We start from the raw sequence: 27,680 nt of genomic DNA, 5'->3' as shown, positions 1-27,680 counted from the left end.
AACAATAAAGATGTCAAATTCAAGCTTAATCACACTTTGTACAAAAAAGAAAAATCTTTTAACAATGAAAATATATAATATTATTTGTCATAAATAGTGTATTAAAGTGTCAAAATATCTGGTCAAGATCTCTAGACTCATGATTAGTAATCTTAGAGATTCCTTTTCTATAAAAATGGTTAATTATTATAGGGATAAAAAAAGAAGATAGATGTTATACTGTATCAATTATGTATTTATTTCAGGGATTCCAGAGTTAACTGTAGGATAATTGTCTTTGTTTTTCCCTGTTTTTTATACTGTATCAATTATGTATTTATTTCAGGGATTCCAGAGTTAACTGTAGGATAATTGTCTTTGTTTTTCCCTGTTTTTTATACTGTATCAATTATGTATTTATTTGTTTATTTATTTATTTTGTAAACAGTAAATTATGTTAATCTCCCCAACATTATAGGAGTATGAATATAGTCCTATAAAAGTCCAAATACCATTGGCTGCTCTTTAGGATCCTTCTGTCATACGAAGAATCAAGAAGATCTGGTTCACACACACACAGCTCTTTATATATATAGTGTACCTCTATATATGTACATGCATATTATTGTTTGCCGGTGAATTCTCTTGGTGGTTTGAACAAAAATCCGCTTTTAATACTAGGTATGTATGGTTTTACTTCGCCTTTTTCTTTTTTCTTTTTAATGTGTTTTATAGTACTTTTTATTGTCAGAAATAAATTCTTTCAGGTTTTTATTTCATGTATCTTCTATTTTCTTTCTTCTATTTTCTTTTCTCCAATTATTCAGAGAAAGTAATTGGGTCTTTTTGTTTGCCTTCTTAGTTCAATATATTGGGATCTGAGATTTTCTTTTAATGTGTATTCTTTCATTTATGAGTTATGATGAGTTAAAATATTACCAGGAGTCAACGTTCCTTTTCCATAAAGTCCTCCTTATTCGAACTAATTTTCTAGTGAAAACATCTTTATTTTTCTCTATCAATGAGAACAAATATGATCCCCTGAAATCAGCTCATTCAACACAATTTTTTTTTTTTCAATCCCCTTCCAATTTTCTCACAAAACAAACATAATTTAATCTTACTAGCACATACTATTGAAGTTTTCTTCTTTTCATTGTACTATACATTATGTTCCAATTCTAGCTACAGGTTAGACAGAATTCTGTTATAAGCAGTTTTTTCCTAAAAGCTAGACTCATAGACTCAAAATTCTGAATTCGCCACGGCTTGTCATATATTCAGGTTTTTATGCACTAATAAATTTTTGTTATATTATCAATATACAGAAACTGAAACATGGGAACAGAAAGTGAAGTAACAGAATCAGGAGGCGGAATCAGGCGAAGAAACTGTTTATGCACAAAAGACGATTTTCTACCTGAAGAATCATTCAAGAGCTGGGGAAATTACGCGAACGCGCTGTGTCAAACGCCAACGAGGTTTATAGAAAGGGTGCTAACGCGATCAGATGATGCGACTGAGCTAGAGGCAAAGTCACGCAGTCAGCATCAAATGAAGAAGACACTGACATGGTGGGACTTAATATGGTTCGGGATGGGAGCAGTGATTGGTGCCGGGATTTTCGTATTGACAGGGCTTGAAGCTAGCCAGGATGCTGGTCCTGCTGTTGTTCTGTCATATGCTGTTTCCGGTTTCTCAGCCTTGCTTTCAGTCTTCTGTTACACAGAGTTTGCTGTTGAGATCCCTGTTGCAGGTAAATCATCGATTACTACATTATATTGTGTCATCTTATATTTATTTTGCTTCCTTTTTTGGTTCCATTACCTATTTTGGGACTCGGATTAATTCGATTTCGCACCGCGGAAAGTCTTATAGTGGTTTTTATTCCATTTCAGAAGTTCGAATCCGAAGAACTCCCTCTGTCCCAATTTATGTGATACTTTTCGTTTTTCGAGAATTAAACAAGAAAAATCTGCGGTCTTTATTCGTATATAGGTCCTTTAGATATTTTAAATTGTTAATTATTTTAATTATAGTACTTTTTATGTAGTTTCTAAATATGTAAATTGTTTTTAAGAAAAAACTTAAAGATTATATGTCCGAATTCACGGTCAAAGTAAAGAAGTTTGACTCTCGAAATTCGAACTGTATCACATACATTGGGACAAATGGATATTGATACGATAAAGTTAATTTTTTATTCTTAAGTCTTGAACCTGAAATATCTAGGCAAGGGTAAAGAGATACTATCCATTTCATCACTACTTTGGTGGTGTTCTTTTTGTTTAAGTGTCTATTTAACTATATACACTGATATTTTTTAAAAATATATATTATCGAGTTACCTAAAAGACAAGATTATGTATTCATCCATGAAGGTAGTAGGGATAGTAACAATTTGAAAAATAAGGCAGACTGCCTACGTCAAAAGGTTAAAATGACCTGATAGTATACGTTTTTTAACGTGTACATATATATTAAACACTTTTCTTAAAATCACTTCCCTATGTTAAATTAGACACAGGTAAATTACTGTCAAGATAAAGTTAATTTTTCTTTAAAAAGTTATACAATGAGTTTATGAATTGAACCTTTCCTATATTAATATGATATGATGATGGTATGTATTTTAAAAATATTAGCCAAAGTACTCCGTTGGACTAGCGGGACTTAACAGATAGTGACAATTATTTGAGGATTACGCCATTAAGGGGATTATACTTCTATAGCATGAATTATTTTTTCTTGTCCTTTTTGTCTGTATTACCAGTCTTTCGCTGTTCTATAAATGAAAATAATACTATTATCAACAGCTAGCGTACACATGCATTTGCCCAATGATTTGCACTACATATTTAATTTTTATTTGAAGTTTACGGAACCTTTTATTATTAGTGGAGTTGAAACAATGGATCCTAAAATATAGGAATAATTAATTAATTAATTAAAAGTCTACATCTGTTAAATAACCCACAGTGTCTGCCTGCAATCTTGTCGCTGGTATTTATTGAATTGTTTCAAAGCCATTAATTACTTATTAGGGGTATGCTGTCACGAATCTATTGTTTGGATAAAATATCTTGCTAGATGCATATAGTTGTCATACACTCCCTCCGTTCACTATAATTTGTCCGCTATTGACTTTATACGCCCCTTAAAAATTAATAAATGAGATATATATTTTACAATAATATTCATGTTACTTAGGGCTCGTTTGGTTGGAAACAACTTATCCCGGGATTAGTTATTCCACCCTCAAGGTGGGATAAAAAAACACTATAATCCCAGGATTAGTTATCTCGAGTTTTTGTTCCAATCAAACGTGGGATAAAGCCGCACTAAATTTTATTCCAGGATTATTTTTGTTTATCCATCATACCAAATGAGCCCTTAGTGTATACCCTCATCAATAGACTTGAAAAATAATTTGAAAATGACTAATTAATGTTAAGGGTAAACAAGATAAAAAAATGTTTCTTGATATGTTAAAGTGGATAAGTAAAAGTGTAAATTTATTTTTAATATAGTGAATAAGTAAAAGTAAACGGAGGAAGTATATTGATACTGTTCCACAATACACTAAATCAATCACGAGGGAACCTCCAATAAAGATACTAACAGTAATTAAGACATACATGAAAGACGTGTGGGTTGTGTATTTGAGGTGTTGAAGAGTCAACATTCCAGGTTGGAATTTGGAAACACAAAGCCTCAACGTCACTACGTCCTCTTTCACATTTTGTTTTTGTTTTTCGAGGTCAACTTATGCTTTAATTAGGGTCAAAATTGACGCTCACTTCCAATTCTCATTTCCTGCTGCACTATTTGACTTTTAGGGTCTTTCCGTTGGATTTTTTTTTTTTGGGGCCCACTAAAGGATAATTTAGTTTTTTGGTGGTGGGTGACATAAAGGGAAATTTATTTATTTTTGCTTACTTTGTGAAGCATGAGATTGGATTTTCATGTAGACCGCATTACATGATTGTCACGTGTGAGTTGCACATTATATTCGAGTTTTTCCTATACAAAAAGTTTGATATTTACGTGTAGAAGGATAGAGATTCGGGTCCATTACTGATCTGGATTTATTTTAATAATAAAAAGAAGATAATTTTATTCATGGATGTGAGTTAGAATTCGTTTACCCGTCAAGACATTCATATCCACCTAACCAATTGAATGCATTACGCCCATTCGATTATCATTTTTGCTTTTGCTTTTCTAAAAAATACAGTTTAATCCCTAATTTGTAACGTCTGCTATCATCTGAATTATTTTGAACTAATTATAAATTGATTTAATTGCATTTTGATCAACAAATTCATCCCTTGTATAAAAGCCTTCGATATTTTATCAGTGGACAATCATATCGATATTTTATCACTGGACAATCATTCACTAATACTTATTACTAGTATTATATAAAATCTCATCTACTCTGTCGTCGTTTTCTTTTGTTTACATGGTGATAACGTGTTGATTAATGTCATCAGATGAAATGGGCCTTGATCAGATAAACTCATTGATGAATATCCGCGATAAGTTTTAAGTTTACTTAACACTTGAGTTTGCAATAGGTCTAATCAAATTAATGCAGTTTGTTGAAGTGTATGTGTGACCTCTCATCGAAAAGTTTAAACTATATACTAAATTGAAAATACTACACCTTTAATCATGTCTTCAAACAATGTTCATGGAGTTTCTATTAAGGAATAAATACTTAGTACTAAGTTTTGAAATGATCCTTTTAATTAGGTGGTTCATTTGCCTACTTGAGGGTGGAGCTTGGTGATTTCGTGGCCTTCATTGCAGCAGGCAACATTCTTCTTGAATATGTTATTAGTTGTGCTGCAGTGGCTCGTTCATGGACCTCATACTTTGCAACCCTATTGAACTTCAAGCCTGACAGATTCCTCATTAAGGCTCATGGTTTAGCTGATGGCTACAACCAACTTGATCCAATTGCGGTTGGGGTCTGCTTCATCATCTGCATCATTGCAATTCGCAGCACAAAGGGCTCTTCTCGTCTCAACTACGTTGCCTCAATCATTCACATCGTCGTGATCCTTTTCATCATCATCTGTGGCCTACTCAAGTCAGATACCAAGAATTACACCCCCTTTACGCCATTTGGTGCTCGTGGTATTTTCAAAGCTTCTGCGGTGTTGTTCTTTGCTTATGTTGGTTTTGATGCTGTTTCAACTATGGCTGAGGAGACTAAGAATCCTGCTCGAGATATCCCCATTGGACTAGTTGGTTCTATGGTGATTACAACCACTGTATACTGTTTATTGGCTATAACACTCTGTCTAATGCAGCCTTATCAGCAAATTGATCCTAACGCTCCGTTTTCTGTGGCGTTCAAAGCTGTGGGATGGAGTTGGGCGCAATATGTTGTGGCTGCAGGTAGGGACAAAGCTACAATTTTACTGTGTACTTACTTTTTATACATATATATTAAATTTTGAATACTTTTAACGAATCCTGATTTTGCCACTGGTTGCAGGTGCGTTGAAAGGAATGACATCTGTGTTGCTTGTAGGCGCGGTTGGTCAGGCTCGTTATCTCACTCACATAGCGCGAACACACATGATGCCTCCGTGGTTTTCCTATGTTGATGAAAAAACTGGGACGCCCGTCAATGCCACGGCCGTCATGATGAGTGCTACCGCAATCATCGCCTTTTTCACAAAGCTCGACATTCTTTCTAATCTCCTCTCCATCTCCACACTTTTCATATTCATGCTCGTGGCCCTGGCCCTCCTCGTTCGTCGTTACTACGCGAGTGGCGTTACCACTAACGCAAACCGCAACAAGCTAATTGTATGCCTATTGCTCATCCTCGGGTCGTCAATCGCCACGGCTGCTTATTGGGGACTTAGTGAAAACGGATGGATTGCATACTGCATTACTCTGCCTATTTGGTTTGCAGCAACTGCAGGAATATGTATATTTGTTCCTCAGGCTCGTAATCCAAAGCTTTGGGGTGTGCCTCTTGTGCCTTGGTTGCCATCAGCATCAATAGCAATTAACATTTTCCTACTAGGCTCAATTGATAAAGATTCATTCATAAGATTTGCTGGCTGGACAGGTTTTCTTTTGGCGTATTACTTCTTTTTCGGGCTGCATGCTTCTTATGACACGGCAAAGGAGTTCGAAAAGAGCAAAGGGTGGAAGAATAGTAATATTGAAGAAGGAAATGGTACTTCTAAAGGTGTTGATAGCAAAGAAGCTCCTATTACTCCTGTTGTTACTGGTAATTGAATTTTGTCTAAATGTTACGTTATGCTCCTATTTATTTCTCTTGATACATGCATATGATGTTAATTAGTCCGTTGTACAGACTCTGTTTCTAAAGTAAACAAGTGAAAATTGCTGCATTGTACGTTAATCAAACACCTGGGAGGCTCCCTTACTTGCGATGGATTTATTCCCTTCCCGCACTTTGACCCTCTTTTTATTTCTCTAACAACTTATGAACCTTTTAGATCATGGATTAAAGATTACTTTTGAGCAAATTAAAAATCTTATGAGAAAATGTTAAGACCATGATCTAAAATTTTGTAACTAATGGCAAATGTTTGACGACAGTCTAATATTTTGTTTATAAAATTAAGCTATATATGAACAAACATTAGACTCGAGTCAATCTTTGTAGTCGACACTCCCCATGTCTGTTCAAACTTGATTTTCTTTTTGTGAATATTTTCATATCTGTAAATCCACAGTAATTAGAAGTATAATATCTTGTTTGATTGAATAAAGCCAATGCCATAATAAAGGAAGGATGTTATTCCAACTCCTTTTTCAGGAAAGTAATTAACAAGAGTATACGATCATGCCAACTAGCGGGATGAAGAGTATTGAGGCTAATAATTACTACTACAAAAACAAGCAATCAATGTGGAAGTTTGCAAAGCCAGATTATTATTATGAAGTATGATGAAGTAACGAATAATTACAGGCTAGCCAAACACAAATTAAACTTAGCAATATTTGGAGAAAAAAGATACTCCATACTACTCACACACAGTCATCCACTTTAACAGTAGGATTATAACAATAGTATAATATATTAAGCCTTCTTGTGTGGAAAGCTAAACCTATTTTCTCCCATTATACGTGATGATAAAGTTAACATAATCTTAATATACCTTATCCTAGTATATATGAAGAAAGCATATTACATATAAAAACATTTATTATTGAGGTAGAAATTAAAAAAGAAAAGAAAAACCTTGAATCTACGTGGACCCTTATTCCACATTTTTGACAGTCATCTTATAGACAACTTGAAATTTTTCCATGGCCAGTGGGGGCAAACTTATAGCTACCAAAACACCTTTTTCTCCCATGTTATTTTTGGTAGGCACAAGAAAGCTAATATTGGATATAGCTTTTGGAACTCCTCCGAAAATGGGCTTGCCCCATCCAAAATCAACTTCATCAAATCCGGCAGATCTATTATCTGAAATAATAAAATTCCAGGATTTAATCAATTCGGGTCGCCCTTTAATTGCTATGAAGTCCGCCACCGATCTAATATACTCTTCATTCATATAATGTTTAACTCTTTTAACCAATTCAACTGCATATGTTAATGGACTCGAACAAAGCAATCCTGCTTTTGATACTGTTGCTGGAGAAACCCATGCATTCCCATAATATCCTAAGGGGACTTCGTATTTTAGTGATTTTCCACGTGCGTTAACAAGGTAAGTCAAATGAACTGCCTCTTCGGGGTCTAGACCAAGAGCAATTGTACGACACTTCCATAAAAACGCTACTAATAACTCGAATTTTGTACTAATTGCACGAGTATTCGGAGCAACTTGATCTCGAATGGCTTCTATCTCTTTATTCCCAAAGAAGAATGAGTGTTGTATCAACTTATAATTGTCCCATGCATTAATATTGCTTGAGCATTTCACTTGCTCATTATCTTCAAACTCATGGTGTGTAAATGTAATGCATGGTGATGATCTAGCACTTAGGATATCCCTTTGCCATACTGGTAATATAGTAGGTGTTGAAGCCCCTTTAATAATTTCAGTTAACGCATTAAAAAACAATTTCATGCCATATGCATCCGTCATAGTGTGATTAAATCTGAATCCAACCGCAAATCCACCACAACTAAAACGCGTCACCTATGAATACATAAAGAGGTTATGATTATGGGAAGCAAAATCATGGCAACAAACTCTCAGCACACATCAATCATATTATAAATAGAAAAAGAAGAAACGAATATATTTGGTATATCAATTAAGTCATATTGTAAGTTAATGGATTCGTCTAATATTATGGTCATTTTTCGCTTTCCATCACTCAGTTATGCATACTAAACTTTTTTAAAGATTTATAAAAAGTTCTTAATATATATATAGTTAAAACGTTTATTGTTTAACTTATCAGTTTATGTAACTTCAAATTGTTTAAACGTAAAAAGAATTTGAAAAGAGACTTTAAGCAAATTAAGCAAAATGAGAAATTGAAAAGAGAATCAAATTAAGAAAAAATTGGCATTGATAAAAGTGGTAATTGGCCATCCATATATATATATATATATATAGTTGAAACATTTATTGTTTAACTTATCAGTTTATGTAAGAGATAAGGGTCAAAAACACACCCCAACTATCACTATTTTTTGAGTTTCATACCTAAACTATCAGAAGGTTGAGAAAACTACCTAAACTATCACTATCTAGTTTGCAAAACACACTTCAAATTATTCTTAAATGGCATGTGATCTACACTCTCCATTTTATATAAAAATGTTGTCAATTGTTGTCCACGTGGATAAATAATGTCACTATGGCACCTACATGGAAATTAAAAAAAAAAAAAAAAAACTATTTGTTTTAAATAACAAACTGAAAAATAATAATTTTCGTAAAAAAATATAAAAAACTATAGAAAATAAAAAAATAGTTTAAAAAATGGAAAATTAACTGATTATTTAGTTTTCACATTTTTTTTTTTTTAAAAAAATCAATCTTTTTTTTTTTTGATTTTTTAAATTTTTTTACAAAAATTATTTTTTTCAGATTTTTTTTAAAATCCAGATTTGTTTTTAAAAAAATACTGATTTTTTTTAAAAAAAAATAATGCAGTTTTTTTTTTTAAAAAAAAAAATATACAATTTTTTTATAAAAAATATTATTTTTTAATTTCCATGTAGGTACCACCATAGCATTACTTATGTCATGTGAACAATTTTTATGTGAAAATATTAGCTCACTTGTCTTTTGGAGAATGAGTTCTATTTAGTTCGGTGTGTTTTACAAAAAAGCCAGATAGTGATAGTTTAGGTAGTTTTCTCAATTTATGATAGTTTAGGTATGAAACTCAAAAAAAAGTGATAGCTAGGGTGTATTTTTGACCCTTATCTTTATGTAACTTTAAATTGTTTAAACATAAAAGAATTTGAAAAGAGACTTTAAGCAAATTAAGGAAAATGTGAAATTGAAAAGAGAATCAAATTAAGAAAAAATTGGCATTGATAAAAGTGGTAATTGGCCAAGCTCGTATGCACCTGATCACTATTTCACCGGGTATCTATATTTTCCACTAGCATAGACATCAAATTACTTTGCTTATCAAATTGTAGACACATGAGAAGAAACCATCTATTAGTATTTTTTTTTTTTTGTCTCTGTTGGAATTTGAAGTATCGAAGGTTTGCGTTCACTCACTTCATTGACAATCAGGCCACACCAGATGCTAGAAAATAGTATTTTCATCAATTACCAAACATAAAGGAGCTAGAATATATTGGTAGTTACCTGAACTAACAAAAGAGGGCAGCCAATGATCCCATCAGAACCAGGTACATTATATAGCAATTGATCGAAGTATGGACATGGTGGTTTAATGGACTCTCCTAACTTGTCAAGCTCCACATCTGCATCAGCTTCTACAAACAATATCCCTTCACCAGTGCAATCCACAACAAGCTTCTTGTTATTCCCTAACTCAGAAAGCCTGCCAGCTAATGGATAATAAAACACTAGTGTTTTGGACAATCCTTCTTTAATGACCTTTGCAGGATCTTTAATCCCTTCCATTAATGAAGGATTATATTTGTAAAACATTAATAAAGGAAGTTGGAAACGAATACTCCCTTGATCATCTATATCAGATAGATGTTTTCTCTCACGAGGTGTTGTTGTTGCTGGAACTACCAATTCTGGCTTGTGCCTCCTCATTGGGATCTCTAAAGGTCGTGGAATTGCCATAGTAATTAAAAAGACAAGAGTAACATACGAGTGTAGTAATATATTCTTAATAATAGAAGTATGTATATTCATGGATAAGCATTTGGATTGGAATATATAGCTAGTGCCAACTGCAACAAGAAACGTGTCCATGATTAGTGGGGGCTATAGCATGTAATATCGGGTTTTGACGGACTCAGCAATTTCGATATAAAGTGTGAATATATGTGTGTGGGTGAATCACTAAAATTTCAAAAATAGTTCTTAATTTCAAAAGTATAATAGATTCAATAGTTGAGTCTCACATTGGTGAAGATGAGGAAAATTTGTTTTTTTATATGGTTTTGAGCAGTCCTCGGCTCATGAGCTAATCTTTTGAGTTGTATTAGATCCAAAATCCATTGTCTTAACAAATGATAAAAATATAAAAGTTAAACCTATATAATGTAAATTCTGAATTTCCTTCTACATGATCATTATTGGCCACAAGAGTGGACGGTGATGGCCGAATTCAATAACTTTTGCTTAGATCATGTATATGTATCATGAAATCAATTAAATATGTAAAACTATTTAACTGCAAATTCAATAACTAAAACAAGCTATGAATTTGACTACAAATTTAAAAATCATATACTTCAAGTCCTCACAATTCTGGTTATCATGCATTTCTGGTCGCACTACGTGCCTTGTTACTCCATTGCAAAGCTGATTGTATGTCTTGTTTGTAGTAGTATTAATAGGTGAAGCAAGTGTTAGAAGAATGTTCCTCCTTCAATTTTCCTTCTTTTTCTTGATTTCTTTATGATATTCATCATTGTATATTCAAGTAAGTAGATTCACCAGCTGGTTAACTTTTCTTAAGTTTCTCTAACATTGCAAGCAATAAAGAAAGGATATAATTAATTTCAATACCGTTACACACTTACACCAATTAAATCATTCATTAGCTTCTCTAAGATATTATAGCAGGGTTACTTGCATTACTACTATATACAAGGGAGTATTCCTAACTTTTGTAGTCCTCACATGATTTTTTTGTCCATTTTACCCTCAATTGAAGCTTTAATTACCTTAAAAGTTATCACCTCTTTTGGTAAATATGAATAACTATATGGGCTTTTTAATACTACAAAGAGTGATGATGTGTAAAAGGTGATAGTGACACTACAAAACTCTATTTTTTTAATCCATTTCACATAATTGAAGCTTTAATTACCTTGCAAGTTTTTTGATAAATATGAATAACTATATGGGTTTTTCTAATGCAACAAGGAGTGATGATAGTGACCCTACAAAAAAATCTAGTTATTCAACCAAATTCAAAATTGTTCATAAAGTTTGTTGTCTTTCTTTTATATGGCAATGATTATTAAACTTGTTTCAAATTTATTTTATCCTCTAAAATATTTTATAGACAAGTAAAAAAAATTATTGTGACATTCTCTTTCTACCTTAATACATGCTTAATCATTAAATTAAAAATTATTTTTATATATAGCTAAAAATATTTGAAAAAAATTACATACACGTTTATGGAATTACAGTAAAAATTTCTTTAAAAAGAAATTAAATTAAGAAAAAAATAAAAAATACATCATTTCTTAACAATTTTTTTAAGGAAAAGGAAAGATTAAAGAAAGCAAAACAAATAATTTCATTAAATTTTCAGTTCCTTTTGTATGATTTAATTTGAAGAAACATCTAAAAAAGTATTTCGTCATATCAATAATTTTATTTATTTAATTTTAAATACTATTTTTATTTATAAGTTAACTTTATTGACGTCATCATACAACAATTTATAGCATCAAATATTTTTTATATTACTTGAATACCGTAAATATTTTATTTTTTCCCAAAAATGGGTTAGCCAATATAAGTTTAATTGAGAAAAACATAAATAAGTTAATCCAACATAAGGTAAAAGTCAAATTGAATCATTAAAAACTTTAACTCCAAAAATTTCAGTATAATAAAAAGGAGAAGAACTTTGGTGCATGCATTTGTTTGAAAATAAAAAAGAAGTCTAAATATATTCTAAGAAAAATGTTCTTTTCTAACTTACAAAAACTTTCATATGATTTTAGAAAGATTGAGAAATTGTCGAACTACCTTTACAACAATGTAGTGTTACAAAAACAAAACAAAACAAAACAAAAAGCAAGAGTACACACAAAATAGGTTGTAAATATAAATTTTAATGTAGTGAACTCGGGCCAAATAATACTAGTTTATATAGGTGCGTGCGTGTGTGTTACAAATCGATGCTTATTGAATAAGGTTACATACAGTTAGTTTTTAAGTAATCTGGTTATGTAAATACTTTTATGCCCCCCCTTGATTTTGAAAAATAGCTTTATAGGCTTATCTTTAAAAAATTTCATATATACGCTATAAGTTAAAAAAATAAGTTGGTAGTCCAACTTATTTTTTACGCTCAATTTTTTTGACTCACAAAATAACTCAATCCGATTTTTTTTTTTCAAAAAAAATATAAAAATAATTTTTCCAAAAAAAATATAAAAATAATGGGTCCGTATTATTTTTGTGAAAAAAATTTGAGGATTGAGTATTTTTTAATGAAGAAAAATTATTTTAAGCACAAAATGAGCTTTAAGTGCGAATGAGGTGAATGATAATTGACACCAAACACTCAAAAAAGCTCGAAAATGAAGCATTTATAAAAAACTATTTTTCAGCCAATCCAAACTTTTCCGCTCTATAATATGTACTATATGACTTAAACTCGTAAAGAAAGAGGACAAAAAGGCCAGATTGTACTTGATCTCAATCTACTTCTAAACAAAAGAAGACGCAGGCACAGAGCACAACTGATGGGGTATGTGAGTCTAATTCCTGACCACAGTTCTCTAAAGTTGAGAAAAAATATCTCATCCCATCTACTCAACCTAGTGGAAGAAAGAGAGCCACAAAAAAGAGATACTCCCTCCGTCCTATAATAAGTGTCATTTTAGTCAAAAATACGCATATTAAGAAACCAATGATGAAGTATAAAGTTTACCAAATTATCTTTATGTGAAAAAAAAAAATCTTCTTGATAATTAGAGCATGCACAAGTAGTTCATCTTTTGGCATTGAGAATCCAACCATCATCATTTGCCATTTTTTGTCCAAGGACAAAAATGAAAAAAAACTAGTCAATATATGCATTGGTATCCTAAGGTGACACTTATTGTGGGATAAAAAAATTTAGCTAAGGTGACACTTATTATGGGACGGAGGGAGTAACACACAACAAAAATGACAAAATCTTAAATCAATAATGGATGGACCACGACATAAACAGACAACAAAAATCACAATCTTATATATTTCCGGGTCGGGTATGGTTCGTTTTAAAAAAATATCTCCGTGACTTTAAAAAAATAAGTCTACCCATTTTTTAAAACGAACTAGACCTAATCCACCAGAAAAAAAATTACTACGTAGCTTTAGAAAAGTATGTCTACTAAAAAAAATGGTTAGACTTTTTTCTAAAAGTCACGTGGCATTTTTTTTAATTAAAAAATAACCTAAATGATTTTTTTTTTTAAATTAAATCAAAAAAGGGTATATTTGAAAGATATATACGCTTTTTTTAACGAGGTATATTTGCACCTTTTCCCTAATCAAAATAATCGCTGTCCAAAGAATCAGGCGTCCTACGTGCTTAATACTTTTTTTTTTTGCGTGGATTGCCCTTCATTTGGGGTGGTCTTTAATTTTTGCCCTTCAAATTGGTGGTCTTTAAGTTTTGCCCTTCGCCCTATACCCCGAGGTTGTGGTTTCGAACCCCAGCTTAGTAAAAAAAAACCGCAATGCAGAATTTTGCAAATCTATCCATGTATGCAAATTCTACCTTAAAGGCCCAAATTCTGCCTTGTAGCGAAATTCTGTCTGAAGGACAAAAGTTAAAGACCACCCCCAGCGAAGGGCAATCCTGCAAATTGTCTTATTTTTTTACTTCTTTAAAATAATATTTTTCATTTTCTTAATTTATGTAACAAATTTCTTATAAAAAATAAATATTATCTTCTAGGCGAAGAAAAAAGTGAGAAATACTAACTGAATATATAAGTTAATGATGTTCTTAATAAAATAAATTATCAGAATAAACAAAAAATTAATTTTATTAAAAATAATCAAAACTTTAATATTTATTTATACCAGTGAAAAATAGAGGCAAATTTTAAATATTAGTTATTTATACTGTAAACGAATTTTATTATAATTTAAGAAATATTCCATTAGTGACAACCAAAACTTGTTTTTTTGTATGGACAATAGAGAATAAGAGAGAAATGAAACTTAAAAATACACACATGAATGTACATACATATATACAAACTTACCGCATATGATATTGAAATAATAATCATAAAAAATAGCATTAGATTTTGTTACAAATTCGTAGCAGTATTATTCTACTTATAATGTTAATGAACTTAATTAGGAATTTATAAATACCTAGATTAAGAAAATAAATATCATATATAATATAAAAATGTATTACATAAATGGAGGATTGAAAAAAGCAAGGGTGAAATAGTCATTTCATAGGATAAAAGGGGGAGAATGTCTATTGTTCAAAGTTGAAGGGGAAGTTTGATTTTTCAATTAAAGGGGGGGGGGGGGGTGAAAATGATATATATATATATAGTGAGCAAGATATCGAACCCTGTAGAGGTTGATATTATCCTGGATTTGGAAACGAATGGTGAAATATGCATGAAAACAACATTTGACTAAACAACGACCATAAGTTATGCTAATTGACTATGTAATGTTCGAGAATAACCTTAGTATTCTATCTACCACTAAAAAAGATGGTATCCAAGGTCCAGTGGGTCGGTGTACTTTTCATGATCCAAGACATATTTTCCATGCGAAAATTGCCCTAGCCGCGTTTACTAGCATGTTTTTAGCCTTTCAATAATATTGTTTCTTCCTTCCATTTATTGCTTCTACACCAACATATTAGGTTGGAAGTTGGTAGATGTTTAATTGGAGATTTATAATATATGTGTTGGATGTGCGAACAAAATACGATATCTGTAGTTGAAAAATAATGAAAGCTGATAAAGTATAGGTTTTGCCTAAAACAGACGATATCACATCATGTCAAGAAAGATCTTTAGGTTGTTTTAGACTAATCATATGAGTTTTGCTAAACATTATCGGTTCCATACTAAGATAAAAATGCAAAGTTGCAAACTTGTGATAGATTGACAACCAACATAATTCTCAAATCACGCTGAATTCTCTAAATACTCCGAAAAAATAGAACAAAACCAACACAAAGGATTCATATGCAGTAGTATTTTAAAATGTTGATTGGCAAATTATTAGTCCATGTGTCATGTATGCAACGTTGTCAATTACTCATGAAAATAAATGGATGAATGTCCATTTACAAAGCAAGGTTTGGACATAGAGATAGACACTTGTTCATGATTAAGCCATTCATTTTGCCTATAATAGAGGCTCTCCTTTGCCTTGAGATAACCAACACACGTCCTCTTCCTCTTTTTAATACTTCCTGATAATATATTAGTTGCTCACTTTCCCTTACTTTCTTTTTCATATTAATTGAGAGGGGGTTGTAATTTAATATTTTTCTGATTCTTGTATCCTCTATAATTAGAGGTAGGCTCGTGTAATTGTAAGGAAATATTTTACATTGCCAAAATAGTTTCTTAGAATAGTGTCTAGCACGATTCAAGCTAATTCATTAATTCATTTAAAATATTATCGTAGTAATATTTAACTTTTCAGTACTCTTATTAAAATATTATTTAACTTTTGGCTATTTTAGACCACTAATATGAACCTTGCTAAAGATAGTCGGTTCCAAACACAGATAAAACAATCAACATAAGACTCAATCATGCTGAATCTTCTAAATACTTAGAAAAACAGAGCGGAACTGACACAAAGGATTCATATATATATATCTATATATATATATATATATATATATATATACGAGAGAAAATCATTTACACCCCGCCCCTCTCCAACTATGCTTTAAAAATCAAACTCCCCTCTTAACTTTGAACAATAGACATTCTCCCCCCTTTATCCTAATTGAATTTTTTAAATGCCTATTTTACCCTTACATTATCAATTTTTATCTTCTTTTTAACTTCTTTAAAATCATGGTATTTTTTATTTTCTTAATTCATGTAACAAATTTCTTATAAAAAATAAATATTATCTTCTGGGCGAAGCAAAAAGTGAGAAATACTAATTGAGTATATAAGTTAATGATGTTCTATAATAAACTAAATTAACAGAATAAACAAAAAATTATTTTATTAAAAATAACCAAAACTTTAATATTTATTTATACAATTGAAAAATTAGAGGTCATAATAACTTTATAAATATATTTCTATGCATGTAATGCGAAAATAATTTAAAAATAGAGGCAAATTTTTAAAAATAATTTATTTATACTGTAAATGAATTTTATTATAATTTAAGAAATATTCCATTAGTGAAAACCACTTGTTTATTTATATAAACAATAGATAATAAGAGACTTAAATATACACACATGCATGTATATATATATATATATATATATATATATATATATATATATATATATATATATATTTTACCCCCAACTTTGCTTTAAAAATCAAACTCTCCCCTCAACTATGAACAATAGACATTTTCCCCCCTTTATCCTATGCAATATCTATTTTACCCTTGACATTTTCAATCCTCCATCTATGTAATACCTTTTTTATATTATATAAAATTTATTTTTTTAACCTAGGTATTTATAGATTCTTATTTAATTTCATATTATAAGTAGAATAATCCTTTATGAATTTATCGCAAAATCTAATGTTATTTTTTATGATTGATATTTTAATACACACACTCACATATTACCTGTTATTTTTACATATATATGTATATGTATATTTAAGTTTCACTTATCTCTCATTCTCTATTGTCAATATATAAATGAATTTTGATTGTCATTAATGAAATATTTTAAATTATAATTTAAAATTCATTTATAATATAAATAGATAATCTTTTAGGAATTTGTTATAGAATATACCTCTATTTTTATTAATTATTTTGTATTACCGGCATTGAAAGATATTTATAAAGTTATTATTACCGGTTATATTTACTTGTATAAATAGATATCAGAGTTTTGATTATTATTAATAAAAAGAAAACTTTTTTCTTCTCATTTATTTCATTACAGAACGACATTAATTTATATACTCAATTAGTATTTCTCACTTTTCTTTTTCCGTCTCGAAAGTAATATTTATTTTTTATAGGAAATTTGTTACATAGATTAAAGAGATAAAAAGTCAAAAAGATAATTTCATAATGTAAGGGTAAAATAGGACTTTTAAAAAGTCAATTAGGATAAAGGGGGAGAATGACTATTGTTCAAAGTTGAGGAGGTAGTTTGATTTTTAAAGCAAAATTGGGGGGGGGGGGGTGAAAATCATTTTCACCCATATGTTTTTACGCACATACTTATGCTACTTATGCATTTAATATTGAATAAAAATAGCATTAGATTTTATCACAAATTCGTAAAAGTATTATTCTACTTATAATGTTAATGAACTCGTAAAAGTATTATTCTACTTATAATGTTAATGAACTTAAATAAGAATTTATAAATATCTAGATTGAAAATATAAATATTCTATAATATAAAAATGTATTACATAGAGGATTGAAAAAATAAGGATGAAATAGTCATTGCATTAGATAAAAGGGGAAGAATGATTATTGTTTAAAGTTGAGGGGAGAGTTTGATTTTTAAAGCAAGATTTGGAGGACGAAAATGTATAGTGTTAGAATTATGATAGAAATATTGCGTTCCACTGAATCTAAAATATTAAGGTGAGAAAACAACAAAATTTGGAAAAGCAGTTGAATCAAAATAAAAAGAAATGAAAATTGGAAAAGGAGAGAGAGAGAGAAGGCAGTGTTGGGACTTTTGGCCAATTTTCTGGAAGTGGGACCCGCAAAATCTACTTGTCAAAGAATGAGAGGAGCCTCATACAACTTTTGTCACATAATAGGTGTATCTCACGCATTTTACACAGCAGAGAGCAAAAGTGATAGGGTATGGACCACTCCTGGAAGAGAGCCTACAAATAAGAGATAACACACAACAAAAAGGACAAAATCTTAAACCAATAATGGATGGACCACTACATAAACAGACAACAAAAATCACAATCTTATATATCTCTGGGTCGGGTCTGATTCGTTTTAGGAAAATATCTCCGTGACTTTTAAAATATAAGTCTATTCATTTTTAAAAACGAATCAGACCCGACCCATCAGAAAAAAATTACTCTGTGGCTTTAGAAAAGTATGTCTACTTCAAAAAAAATGGTTAGATTTTTTTTTTAAAGTCATGTGACATTTTTTTTAATTAAAAAATAATCTAAATAATTTTTTTTAAAAAAAATTCCGTTAGCGAAAAGGGTATATTTGCACCATTTTGTTACGGCAGGGGTATATTTGCACCATTTTATAACGACAGAGGTATACATACACCACTTTCGTAACGAAAGGTATATCTGCTCTAAATCGCAAAGTTGAGGGGTATATTTTCACCTTTGCCCTAATCAAATAATCGATGTCCAAAGAATCTGGCGTCCTACGTGCTTAATACACCAAACATTTACAATATATATAAGTGCCATGGGGGGTACGAACACAGCTATTTCAATAGCTGTACCATGAGCTTCACAATTTGTACACGCAATGAATGCTTGTATCCTAAGCTAAATAACTTGTACACTTTATCCAACTATTTTTATATCCCGCGTAAACATATGTCATAGTACTTAATATTTATTCCCTTCTCATGTATAGACGTATGCACTTAAATTTTAATTCTCTAACACATTTATTTTCTTCGTGCACTTTTACTTAGACGTATGCAGTTCAATTTTAATTCTCGTACACACATTTATTTTCTCCGTGCACTTTTACTTGTTCACTTTTGACTTTTCACGTTCTTGCTGAATATTTATTCTCTTCTCATGTACACATGATGCACTCCAATTTTAATTTTTCGACACATATTTATTTCCTCCGTGTATTTTTACTTGTGCACTTTTGACTTTTCATGTTATTTAAGAATTAATAAATGAGGGAGTACCATGGGGGGTACGAACACAGCTTCCAATAGCTGTACCATGAGCTTCACAATTTGTACACGTAATGAATGCTTGTATCCTAAGCTATATAACTTGTACACTTTATCCAACTATTTTTATATCCCGCGTAGACATATGTCATATTACTTAATATTTATTCTCTTCTCATGTATAGACGTATGCACTTAAATTTTAATTAACCGACATGTTTATTTTCTTCGTGCACTTTTACTGAATATTTATTATTCTCTTCTTATGTATACACGTATGCATTTCAATTTTAATTCTCCGACACATATTTATTTCCTCCGTGCACTTTTTTACTTGTTCACTTTTGACTTTTCATGTTTTTGCTGAATATTTATTCTCTTCTCACGCATATATACATAACTTTTTGTACAAATTTGCATTGCTATTGTTCGTTCTCTTTTCACTTTTAAAGTATTGAGAAAGAAGGAAAATGGGGATAAAAGTCACTCCCTCTTATCACGTTCTTTAAGAATTAATAAATGAAGTATATATTTTATCATAATATTCATATTTATTGGTGTATAGTCTCAATAGCCTTAGAAAATGATTTAAAAATAAGTAATTAATGTAAAGAGTAAAATAAGACGAAAATTCCTTTCTCTTGATATGTTAACTTAGAAAATTAATTTTATCCCCGTTTTCCTTCTTTGTCAATATTTTACTTGTATTACTCTCCTTTGCATTATCTGATTATTGTTCCTTTACATTTATAAAATGTATTACTTTATATTTTCATTTTGGAATTAAAATTTGGTGATTTACGATTTAACATATATCTTTCTAATTTTGATTTCTTTGTAACAATTCTTTTTATCTATAATTGTTAATATAAAAAATTATAATATAACTAATTTACCCCTTATTAACATATTTTTTAATTAATTTAATAAAAATATTTTATGAGTTTTACTTTTAAAAATTTCAATATATACAACAATGGTTCTTATGTTTGGTTCTGAACAGTTAATTGATTGAGATGGATATCAACTTGTCGGTATACATATAAGATATTAAACAATTTAAAAGAAAAAAATCTAGAATCAAAATATTAATTTTCCCTCACCTTCTTACTAATTTTCTTTTTCTCATTGATGAACAACTTTCATTGTCATGACTATGACAAATTTTTAAAAGTTATTTACAAAATACAAATCTTAAAGACCGGCTAATTAAAATGAATAAACATGTTTGGCCCGTGCATCGCACGTGCATATATGGCTAGTATATAATAGAAGCAGCCCAAGATATTCTACTGCCACCCCCACAAAGAGATTGTTGGGTTAAAACAACCCAAAAAAATATTTTTAATATGATGTAATATGGGGCCATTCGCAGTTATGCCCTTATTTTGGGGTGGTCTTTAATTTTTGCCCATCAAAATGAAAATAATTAACTTTTGCCTTTCGCCCCTCAGGGTTCCGGGTTCGAACCCCTGCTCAGGCAAAAGTTAAAAAAAAAATTCGCTAGGCAAAGGTTGCCTACAAACTCTGCCCCATCGGGCATAGTCTAAAATTATGCCTCGATGAAAAGGCGCAGTTTGCCCGCAAACTATGGCTTAAGGTAGAGTTTCATGTAAACTATGCCTTAGCAAACTTTACCTGATAAGGCATAGTTTGCAGGAAACTTTTGGTCTGTCTTCCAGGTACATACATGCATATTGCTTCTCTATTTCATGCCCTTGATTTAATGTCATTATTTATCATGCTAATTTTGTACACAAAATTCTGCCCATGCAAAACTCTACCTTGCCTTCAAAACTCATGGGCAGAATTTTACAAAATTCTGCCTTGAGAATCCAAACGTCTGCCTTGCGAAAATTCCTTCTTCTTTTTTTTTTTTTTTTTTTTTTACTGAGCTGGGTTCAAACCTAGAACCTCGAGGTATTAGGCGAAGGGCAAAAATTAAAGACCACCAATTTGAAGGGGGAAAATTAAAGAGCACCCCAAATGAAGGCCCATCCGTGCAAAAAAAGATGTGATATTGTTCGTATTGAGTCAATGTCCGTACGATTTTTCCCAAAGGCCTTATACCATTAAGAATATACTACCTTATATATCGCCTCTCTTTTTCTTTTCAAATATTAAATATTTATGTGGGAGTTTGTTCGCACACCTGACAATCTCTCTCTTGACTAAGTTCCACACAAGACTCATCACGAACTAAGTAGTTCTACATGACCCATCAACTTATGAGCTTATCTGTAGATTAATTGTGTGCCACGCACATCATCCGAGTATTTATAGTCACCAAGCCCACTGGTCTTTTTTGTGTAGGTGTCTTCATTCTACCAGTAAAGGTAGCTTGTTTTTGGGCTACAGTAGCCAAAGACACTCTTAATATAGTATGAAATACTCTGCTTTAGGCCAATTCGCACAATTTTTCCCAAAAAAGCCTTACATCGTTAAGAATATCCCTTCTTTTTCCTTTTAGTCATTTTTTTGCGCGGAGTGCCCTTCGTTTGGGGTGGTCTTTAAATTTTGCCCCTCATATTTGAAATCTTTAAAATTTGCCCTTCGGCTAACACCCATAGGTTCCAGGTTCGAACCCACGCGCAAATAAAATTTTAAAAAAAATTCGCAAGGCAAGTTTAAATTTCATGCCGACCTCGACATACTTTTGTTAAGGAATTACCAAAGTTATGCCGACCAAGATACTTATGCCTTTTATGGGCAGATTTACATAAGTATGTCGGGTCCGCATAACTTTGATAATTCCTTCACAAAGTTATGCCGGTCCCGATAAAAGTTTGCCCATTAAAGCATGCCCCACCGCATAACTTTCTTTGTGAAGGAATTATCAAAGTTAAGTGCGACCCGCATACTTATGCCTTACGGGCAGGTCCGGTCATAATTTTGATAATTCCTTCACAAAGTTATGCGGTCCGGCATAAAAGTTTGCCCATTAAAAGTATGCCCCACCGGCATAACTTTGTGAAGGAATTATCAATGTTATGCGACCCGCATACTTATGCCAAGTCCGCCCATAAGGCATGAGTATGCGGTCCGCATAAAATGTGTAATTCCTTAACAAGTGTATGCTCGTTGGCGGCATAGCGAAATTTAAACTGCCTTGCGAATTTTTTTTTTAAAATTTTGATCGCGCGTGGGTTCGAAACCTGAACCTATGGGTAGCAAATTAAGGGCAAAATTTAAACATTTCAAATATGAAGGGCAAAATTTAAAGACCACCCCAAAAGAAGGCAATTCTGCGAATTGCCCCCTTTTAGTTACCATGTGAAAATTTATTCCAACATCTAACAGAGTTCCCTGATAATGAGACCGTGTAACTTTGTAAGTTACAATATACTGTGTCAAGTTTGATATGATGACTTTGTATGTTTCACACGCAACACTGTTAAGATTGGATTTCGGACCAAAACAAATATGTTAAGATTGGACATTGATGAGTCCGTGAAATGAAACATATATGGTAAAATATTGGCGATTTTAACATTTCGTTTCGTGTTCGATATGATAACTGTTGATGATGAGAGATCCACACATGAAGGAGATGTTAAAAAGTTCTGTCTTATGTCTAGGAGATTCAACAATATATATATATATATATATATATTAAATAAAATTTCCCATACAATAAAATGTTGGTTCCGGCACTGTGTACAATAACGCTAAGAGTCTAAAAGCAGCATGCATTGTACTTCTTTTTGTTACAAAATGTTTTTGAGTTTATTAGTCTAAGATGAAATTAAATGAAGAATATGGTTAGACGAAGACAATGAAAGGTCAATAATGCAGAAGTCAGAGGGAACGCCGCCATTTTAAAGGCAATTATAATTCAAGAATTCATCTCACTATGCTTAAACTTTACGTATTGAAGGTATAAGAAATATTTACACAATCAAGTCAATTAAAAAGTTATTGCATGTAAGTATAACTCTACATAATTAAACATTTATTGGTACTTTGAATAAATGGTACGTAACCTACTATAGTAGATTAAATTAAAGTGTATATAAATTACATCCATCAAAAGTTGCATTTTTTTTTATGACATGGGAACCCGCAGCCGCTACCCTTCGAGTATGCACAGGTAAAACCAGCTCATGTGCAATAGCTCGCAAACCACACAGGAGAGATAACCCGCACTAGGCAAGCCCCGTGCAACAAGCTCAACCCAAAAGGCAAATCCCCTGCTGTCGTAGGCAGGAGGTTTCGAACCTCAAACCTTCATTATGAAAGCCCCATGCTCAACCAACTGAGCCACCCTTGCGGGTAAAGCTGTATATGTTCACTTGTAACTCCAAAATCTGGGATTTCATATCACTTACCTTAAACCAAGCAGAGCTGATTATCAATACATCCTTGTACAAGCTTGATAAATTTAACAATAAGCTAAAAGGATAGAAAGCTGTGTTACTTAAACATTTCAGGCAGAATCATACTTGCAAAATAAACTACTACTACTATCTTCCAGTCCTAATTATGTGCCTATTAAAGCTACTCCAATGCACTGGTCCTTGCTGCAATGGCTTCAATATCAGTAGCATTTGTACCTTTGCTCTCACTTTCCCTGGCTGCATCATAGGTAGCATGCAATCCTACAAGCAAGTAGTACACAAGCAAAATCACGGTCCAAACTGAAAATCTCATGAACGATGCACCATCGATAGAGCTCATGATGAACACATTAATAGCTATACTAGCAGATGGAATCCACGGCATCAATGGTAATCCCCACGTCTTAGGCTTCCGCGCTTCCTTTAGCGTTAAATTTAGCCCTAATGTCGCTAAAAACCAAACTCCAACGCTAATTATGCACCCGATCCAAGTGTTCTCGCTGATTGCCCAGAAAACACCTGATCCGATTGAGGACAGTGTGATCAAAACCAAGAACAGGATGAGTTGTTTCCTATCTTTGTCCGATGTCTCTCCTGACACGTAGTAACGTCTCACTAAAAGTGCTAGGGGAACTAGTGAGAACACGAACAATGTGGCGATTGAAACAAGGTTTGCCAATATGTCAAGACTTGTGAAGAAGGCCATTATGCAATTCGCGATGGTCATTACTACTGTAGCAGCGATAGGGGTCCCTGTCTTTTCATTAATTGCAGCAAGAAATGGAGGGGCCATATGAGTTCTTGCAATGTGAGTGAAGTACCTAGCTTGGCTAATAATATTGGCCAGCAAAACTGTTGTCATCCCTTTCAATGCCCCAAATGCAACTATGTACTTTGCCCAATTCATCCCTACAGCTTGGAAGGCAATGGTAAAAGGCGCATTAACATCCACTTGATTGAAAGGTTGCATAAGGCACAACGTCGTCGCTAGGAGGCAATATATTATGATAGTCACCACCATAGAACCTATTAGTCCCACAGGAATATCCCTACCTGCAGTGGCGAAGCCAGATATTTTGTCAAGGGTCTTCAAGATTTAATATATATATATATATATATATCGAAAGTAATATTTAACCTATACACACATTATATAACTTTCAGTAGTTCCGCCCCTACCTACCTGGATTCTTGACTTCTTCCCCAAGAGTAGCGACGCCATCAAATCCAACATAAGCAAAGAAGAGCATAGCTGCTGCTTTCAGGACGCCGCGAGCACCATAAGGCGCAAAGGTTGAATAGTTAGCCAAATTCGCCTGAGTTAGGCCAACAACAAGTACAAAAACCATGACAATAACATGTAGTATGGTCATAACAGAGTTGAATCGCGAGGACCCTTTCATGCTGAACGATGCACCTACACAAATGACCATTGACACAACAATTGCTATGGGATCTAAGTGGTTGTAACCCTCAGCAAGACTCGAGACATTGATCCGGAAATCGTCAGGCTTGTGATTGCACAGAGTAGCAAAATATGAAGTCCAAGATCGCGCCACACTAGCACCACTCACAACGTACTCGAATAAAATGTTCCCTGCAGCAATGAACGCGATGAAATCGCCGAGTTCCACTCTCAGATATGCAAATGATCCACCAGCAACAGGGAGTTCAACTGAGAATTCAGTATAGCACAAGACTGAAAGCAAAGCAGAAAAGCCTGATATAATATAGGACAGTAAAACAGCAGGGCCAGCTAAGTTTTTAGTAGCTTCACCAGTGAGAACAAAAACTCCAGCACCCATTACTGCACCGATACCAAACCAAAACAAATCAAACCAGTTCAACGATTTCTTCATCTGATGCTGGCTGCGATCGCGCACTTCATGGAGCTCTAATTGGTCTGTAGAGCGAGACAATACGCGGTCTTTAAGCCTTGTTTTCGTCTCACGTAATGCCTGTGCATAACTTCCCCAGCTCGTAAATGATTCCTCTGGCAAAAAATCATTTTTGCTGCATCCACAGCCCCTCTTCTTCAGTGTACTATGCCTTTGATCAGCATTTTCATTATTGCTATTAATCATTTCGTCCTGCAAATTATGAATAGAATAACGTGAGTTAAAATTAGGTTGACTTATAGGTCTTGTTATCTGACCACTTAATATATTAAGTACCAATATTTCCCTCAAATTTGATATCAAACTTAATTTACCTTCAAAGTTGTGTCAAAAAATAAAATCTTCAGGGAAACTTATTGAGTGATCATATAGATGTAGAAAATATGTAGTGACTTGGAAAAGTAACATCATAGATGTTTAATATTCCCTTATCTATTTGCTTTGTAATTACATGACATTTATATTGGATGTGTAGTTAGTGATTCCAGTTACATGCCCAAAATTCAGAAAACCATCTGTTGATACCCTTCTAAAAGAAAGAAAAAATTAACCTCATAGGAGTAATTTTTTTACATTCTGTCATTGACAATATATAAGACATGCTCATCAATATACGCTAAGGTGTCTGTTTGGTCCAAAATGAGGATATTTAAGGAATATAACCTGGAAAATGAATCCCACTTTTTATATGAGATAACGCTATACCAAGATTTCAGTCTAAAATAATACTGGATTTAGCTAATACCTCCAATCAAACACAGAATAAATTTAATCTCAAAATTTATACTGGGATAACCCACATAATCCCTAGAACTAAAAGGTCCCCTAAATTCATTCGAGTAAATGCAACATATTGCCAGTTTTTTTTTTTTTTTCATGAATTGAATCAAGAAGAATGTAAATATACAGCTTTTGAAAATTATTACGCCATGCATCTCAATATACAATATTATACCACATTATACCGGGAGGGAGCATTATACATAATGTATCAACCTTGTATAAAGTGTATAAAAGGTGTTTATACACAAATATGAGCTAAATCGGGTAACAAACTCAAAGTATGTTGCTACCTGGCTTAAATATAGTCCAAAATAGACATAGAGCGGACTTTTCCTCCTCTTTTCCCTTCCTTTTGATAAACGAGAAATCACGGAGGGCCAATGACAACATATTGTTTAGTATATCAAGCCCTAAGATTTTATTTTTATTTTTTGAAAATGCACTCTTTTGAAGGCGAAAATCTCTTCTTATGTTGTACATCCTATTAAACTAATTAATACATTCAAACAAGAAGAATTTATGAAGAAGAGACAACCAACAAAACCTGGTTAAATCTTTGAAAATAGATAGTGAAATCTGAAATGTGGTGTTCCTCTGATATTCCGCAAGCAGAAGCTTGTCACTTTATTATATGCTTGAACTACATTCATCTTGATTCAATTCATGAAAACAGCTAGTGTTAAAACCCTTTCTGTTAAGGAATTAAAGTTAGAATAATAGAATTGGCACAAAAGGATGAAGCTATCAGACTTGCATGTTTATCCTAATCAGAGTTAATTAGTTAGGGATTTTGCCGAATCTACTAAGCATTTTTTATGGAAAATTTGTTATTATCTTAATTATTGCACTAAGATTCAGTAAAATAAAAGTTTGTTACCAAAAAAGGAATATTAATAATTGGTTGAGTTTACCTTTGTTCCGCATCATCAGGGTTGTGGGGTTTTTGGTTTCATTTTAACTACCCTCACAATTATCATTCTTAACGAAAAATGGTCGACTTTATTCTTTTACTAACTGAAATTGAACAACTTTGACCTCCATTAGACTTGGTCTAATATTATTCCTTCAGAAAATATGACTCGTTCAAGGATATGTATGTTTTTTCTTTATTATTTTAAATCCTCTTGGGTCAATTAAGTATTATAAGTAATAGTCAAGATCAAACAGGAGTAACTTGCTTGGAGTGCAAACTATTCAGACTGTAGCTTTAAAGCAGAAATTGATGCGCTTACTTCTGTATCCTAAAATCTTACTGGAATTTAACCTTTACATCGTTATAGTAACATGAAGAATAAAC

At 32.2% G+C, this 27,680-nt stretch overlaps 3 protein-coding genes across 4 annotated transcripts; 1 reads left to right on the top strand and 2 right to left on the bottom strand.

Moving 5' to 3' along the window:
- The first annotated feature begins 452 nt into the window (after window positions 1-452).
- LOC132042258 (cationic amino acid transporter 1-like) lies at window positions 453-6,399 on the top strand. 2 transcript variants are annotated; one of them, XM_059432858.1, is made up of 4 exons: window positions 453-660; window positions 1,308-1,735; window positions 4,738-5,388; window positions 5,489-6,399. In XM_059432858.1, exons 2-4 carry the CDS (start codon window positions 1,318-1,320, stop codon window positions 6,244-6,246), a joined length of 1,827 nt encoding a protein of 608 aa, XP_059288841.1. In that variant the 5' UTR covers window positions 453-660; window positions 1,308-1,317; the 3' UTR covers window positions 6,247-6,399. The 2 variants fall into 2 exon arrangements, with proteins under 2 accessions (XP_059288841.1, XP_059288845.1); XM_059432862.1 differs by lacking the exon at window positions 453-660 and adding an exon at window positions 791-1,170.
- Window positions 6,400-7,036: 637 nt separating this feature from the next.
- On the bottom strand, window positions 7,037-10,458 carry LOC132042273 (methanol O-anthraniloyltransferase-like). Its single transcript, XM_059432867.1, has 2 exons — window positions 9,774-10,458; window positions 7,037-8,132 (listed from the first exon to the last, which is right to left on the bottom strand). Exons 1-2 carry the CDS (start codon window positions 10,356-10,358, stop codon window positions 7,239-7,241), a joined length of 1,479 nt encoding a protein of 492 aa, XP_059288850.1. The 5' UTR covers window positions 10,359-10,458; the 3' UTR covers window positions 7,037-7,238.
- Window positions 10,459-23,660: 13,202 nt separating this feature from the next.
- Window positions 23,661-25,786, bottom strand: LOC132048150 (cationic amino acid transporter 1-like). The gene is made up of 2 exons (XM_059439069.1): window positions 24,886-25,786; window positions 23,661-24,755 (listed from the first exon to the last, which is right to left on the bottom strand). Exons 1-2 carry the CDS (start codon window positions 25,784-25,786, stop codon window positions 23,863-23,865), a joined length of 1,794 nt encoding a protein of 597 aa, XP_059295052.1. The 3' UTR covers window positions 23,661-23,862.
- Window positions 25,787-27,680: the final 1,894 nt, after the last annotated feature.

This window comes from Lycium ferocissimum, chromosome 2 (assembly GCF_029784015.1).
Source record: "Lycium ferocissimum isolate CSIRO_LF1 chromosome 2, AGI_CSIRO_Lferr_CH_V1, whole genome shotgun sequence".
Lineage (NCBI taxonomy): Eukaryota > Viridiplantae > Streptophyta > Magnoliopsida > Solanales > Solanaceae > Lycium > Lycium ferocissimum.
Note: the sequence above shows the minus strand (reverse complement) of the source record. Positions and strands in the feature narration are given on the sequence as shown.

What these genes read in the sequence shown, in the direction of transcription:
- LOC132042258 (XM_059432858.1), top strand. Translation starts at nt 1,318, where the DNA reads ATGGGAACAGAAAGTGAAGTAACAGAATCAGGAGGCGGAATCAGGCGA. An exon ending in TGTTGAGATCCCTGTTGCAG is followed by an intron (nt 1,736 to 4,737) that starts GTAAATCATCGA and finishes CCTTTTAATTAG; the next exon opens with GTGGTTCATTTGCCTACTTG. An exon ending in GCAATATGTTGTGGCTGCAG is followed by an intron (nt 5,389 to 5,488) that starts GTAGGGACAAAG and finishes CACTGGTTGCAG; the next exon opens with GTGCGTTGAAAGGAATGACA.
- LOC132042273 (XM_059432867.1), bottom strand. Translation starts at nt 10,358, where the DNA reads ATGGACACGTTTCTTGTTGCAGTTGGCACTAGCTATATATTCCAATCC. An exon ending in GCCCTCTTTTGTTAGTTCAG is followed by an intron (nt 8,133 to 9,773) that starts GTAACTACCAAT and finishes ATGTATTCATAG; the next exon opens with GTGACGCGTTTTAGTTGTGG.
- LOC132048150 (XM_059439069.1), bottom strand. Translation starts at nt 25,786, where the DNA reads ATGATTAATAGCAATAATGAAAATGCTGATCAAAGGCATAGTACACTG. An exon ending in GGAAGAAGTCAAGAATCCAG is followed by an intron (nt 24,756 to 24,885) that starts GTAGGTAGGGGC and finishes TCGCCACTGCAG; the next exon opens with GTAGGGATATTCCTGTGGGA.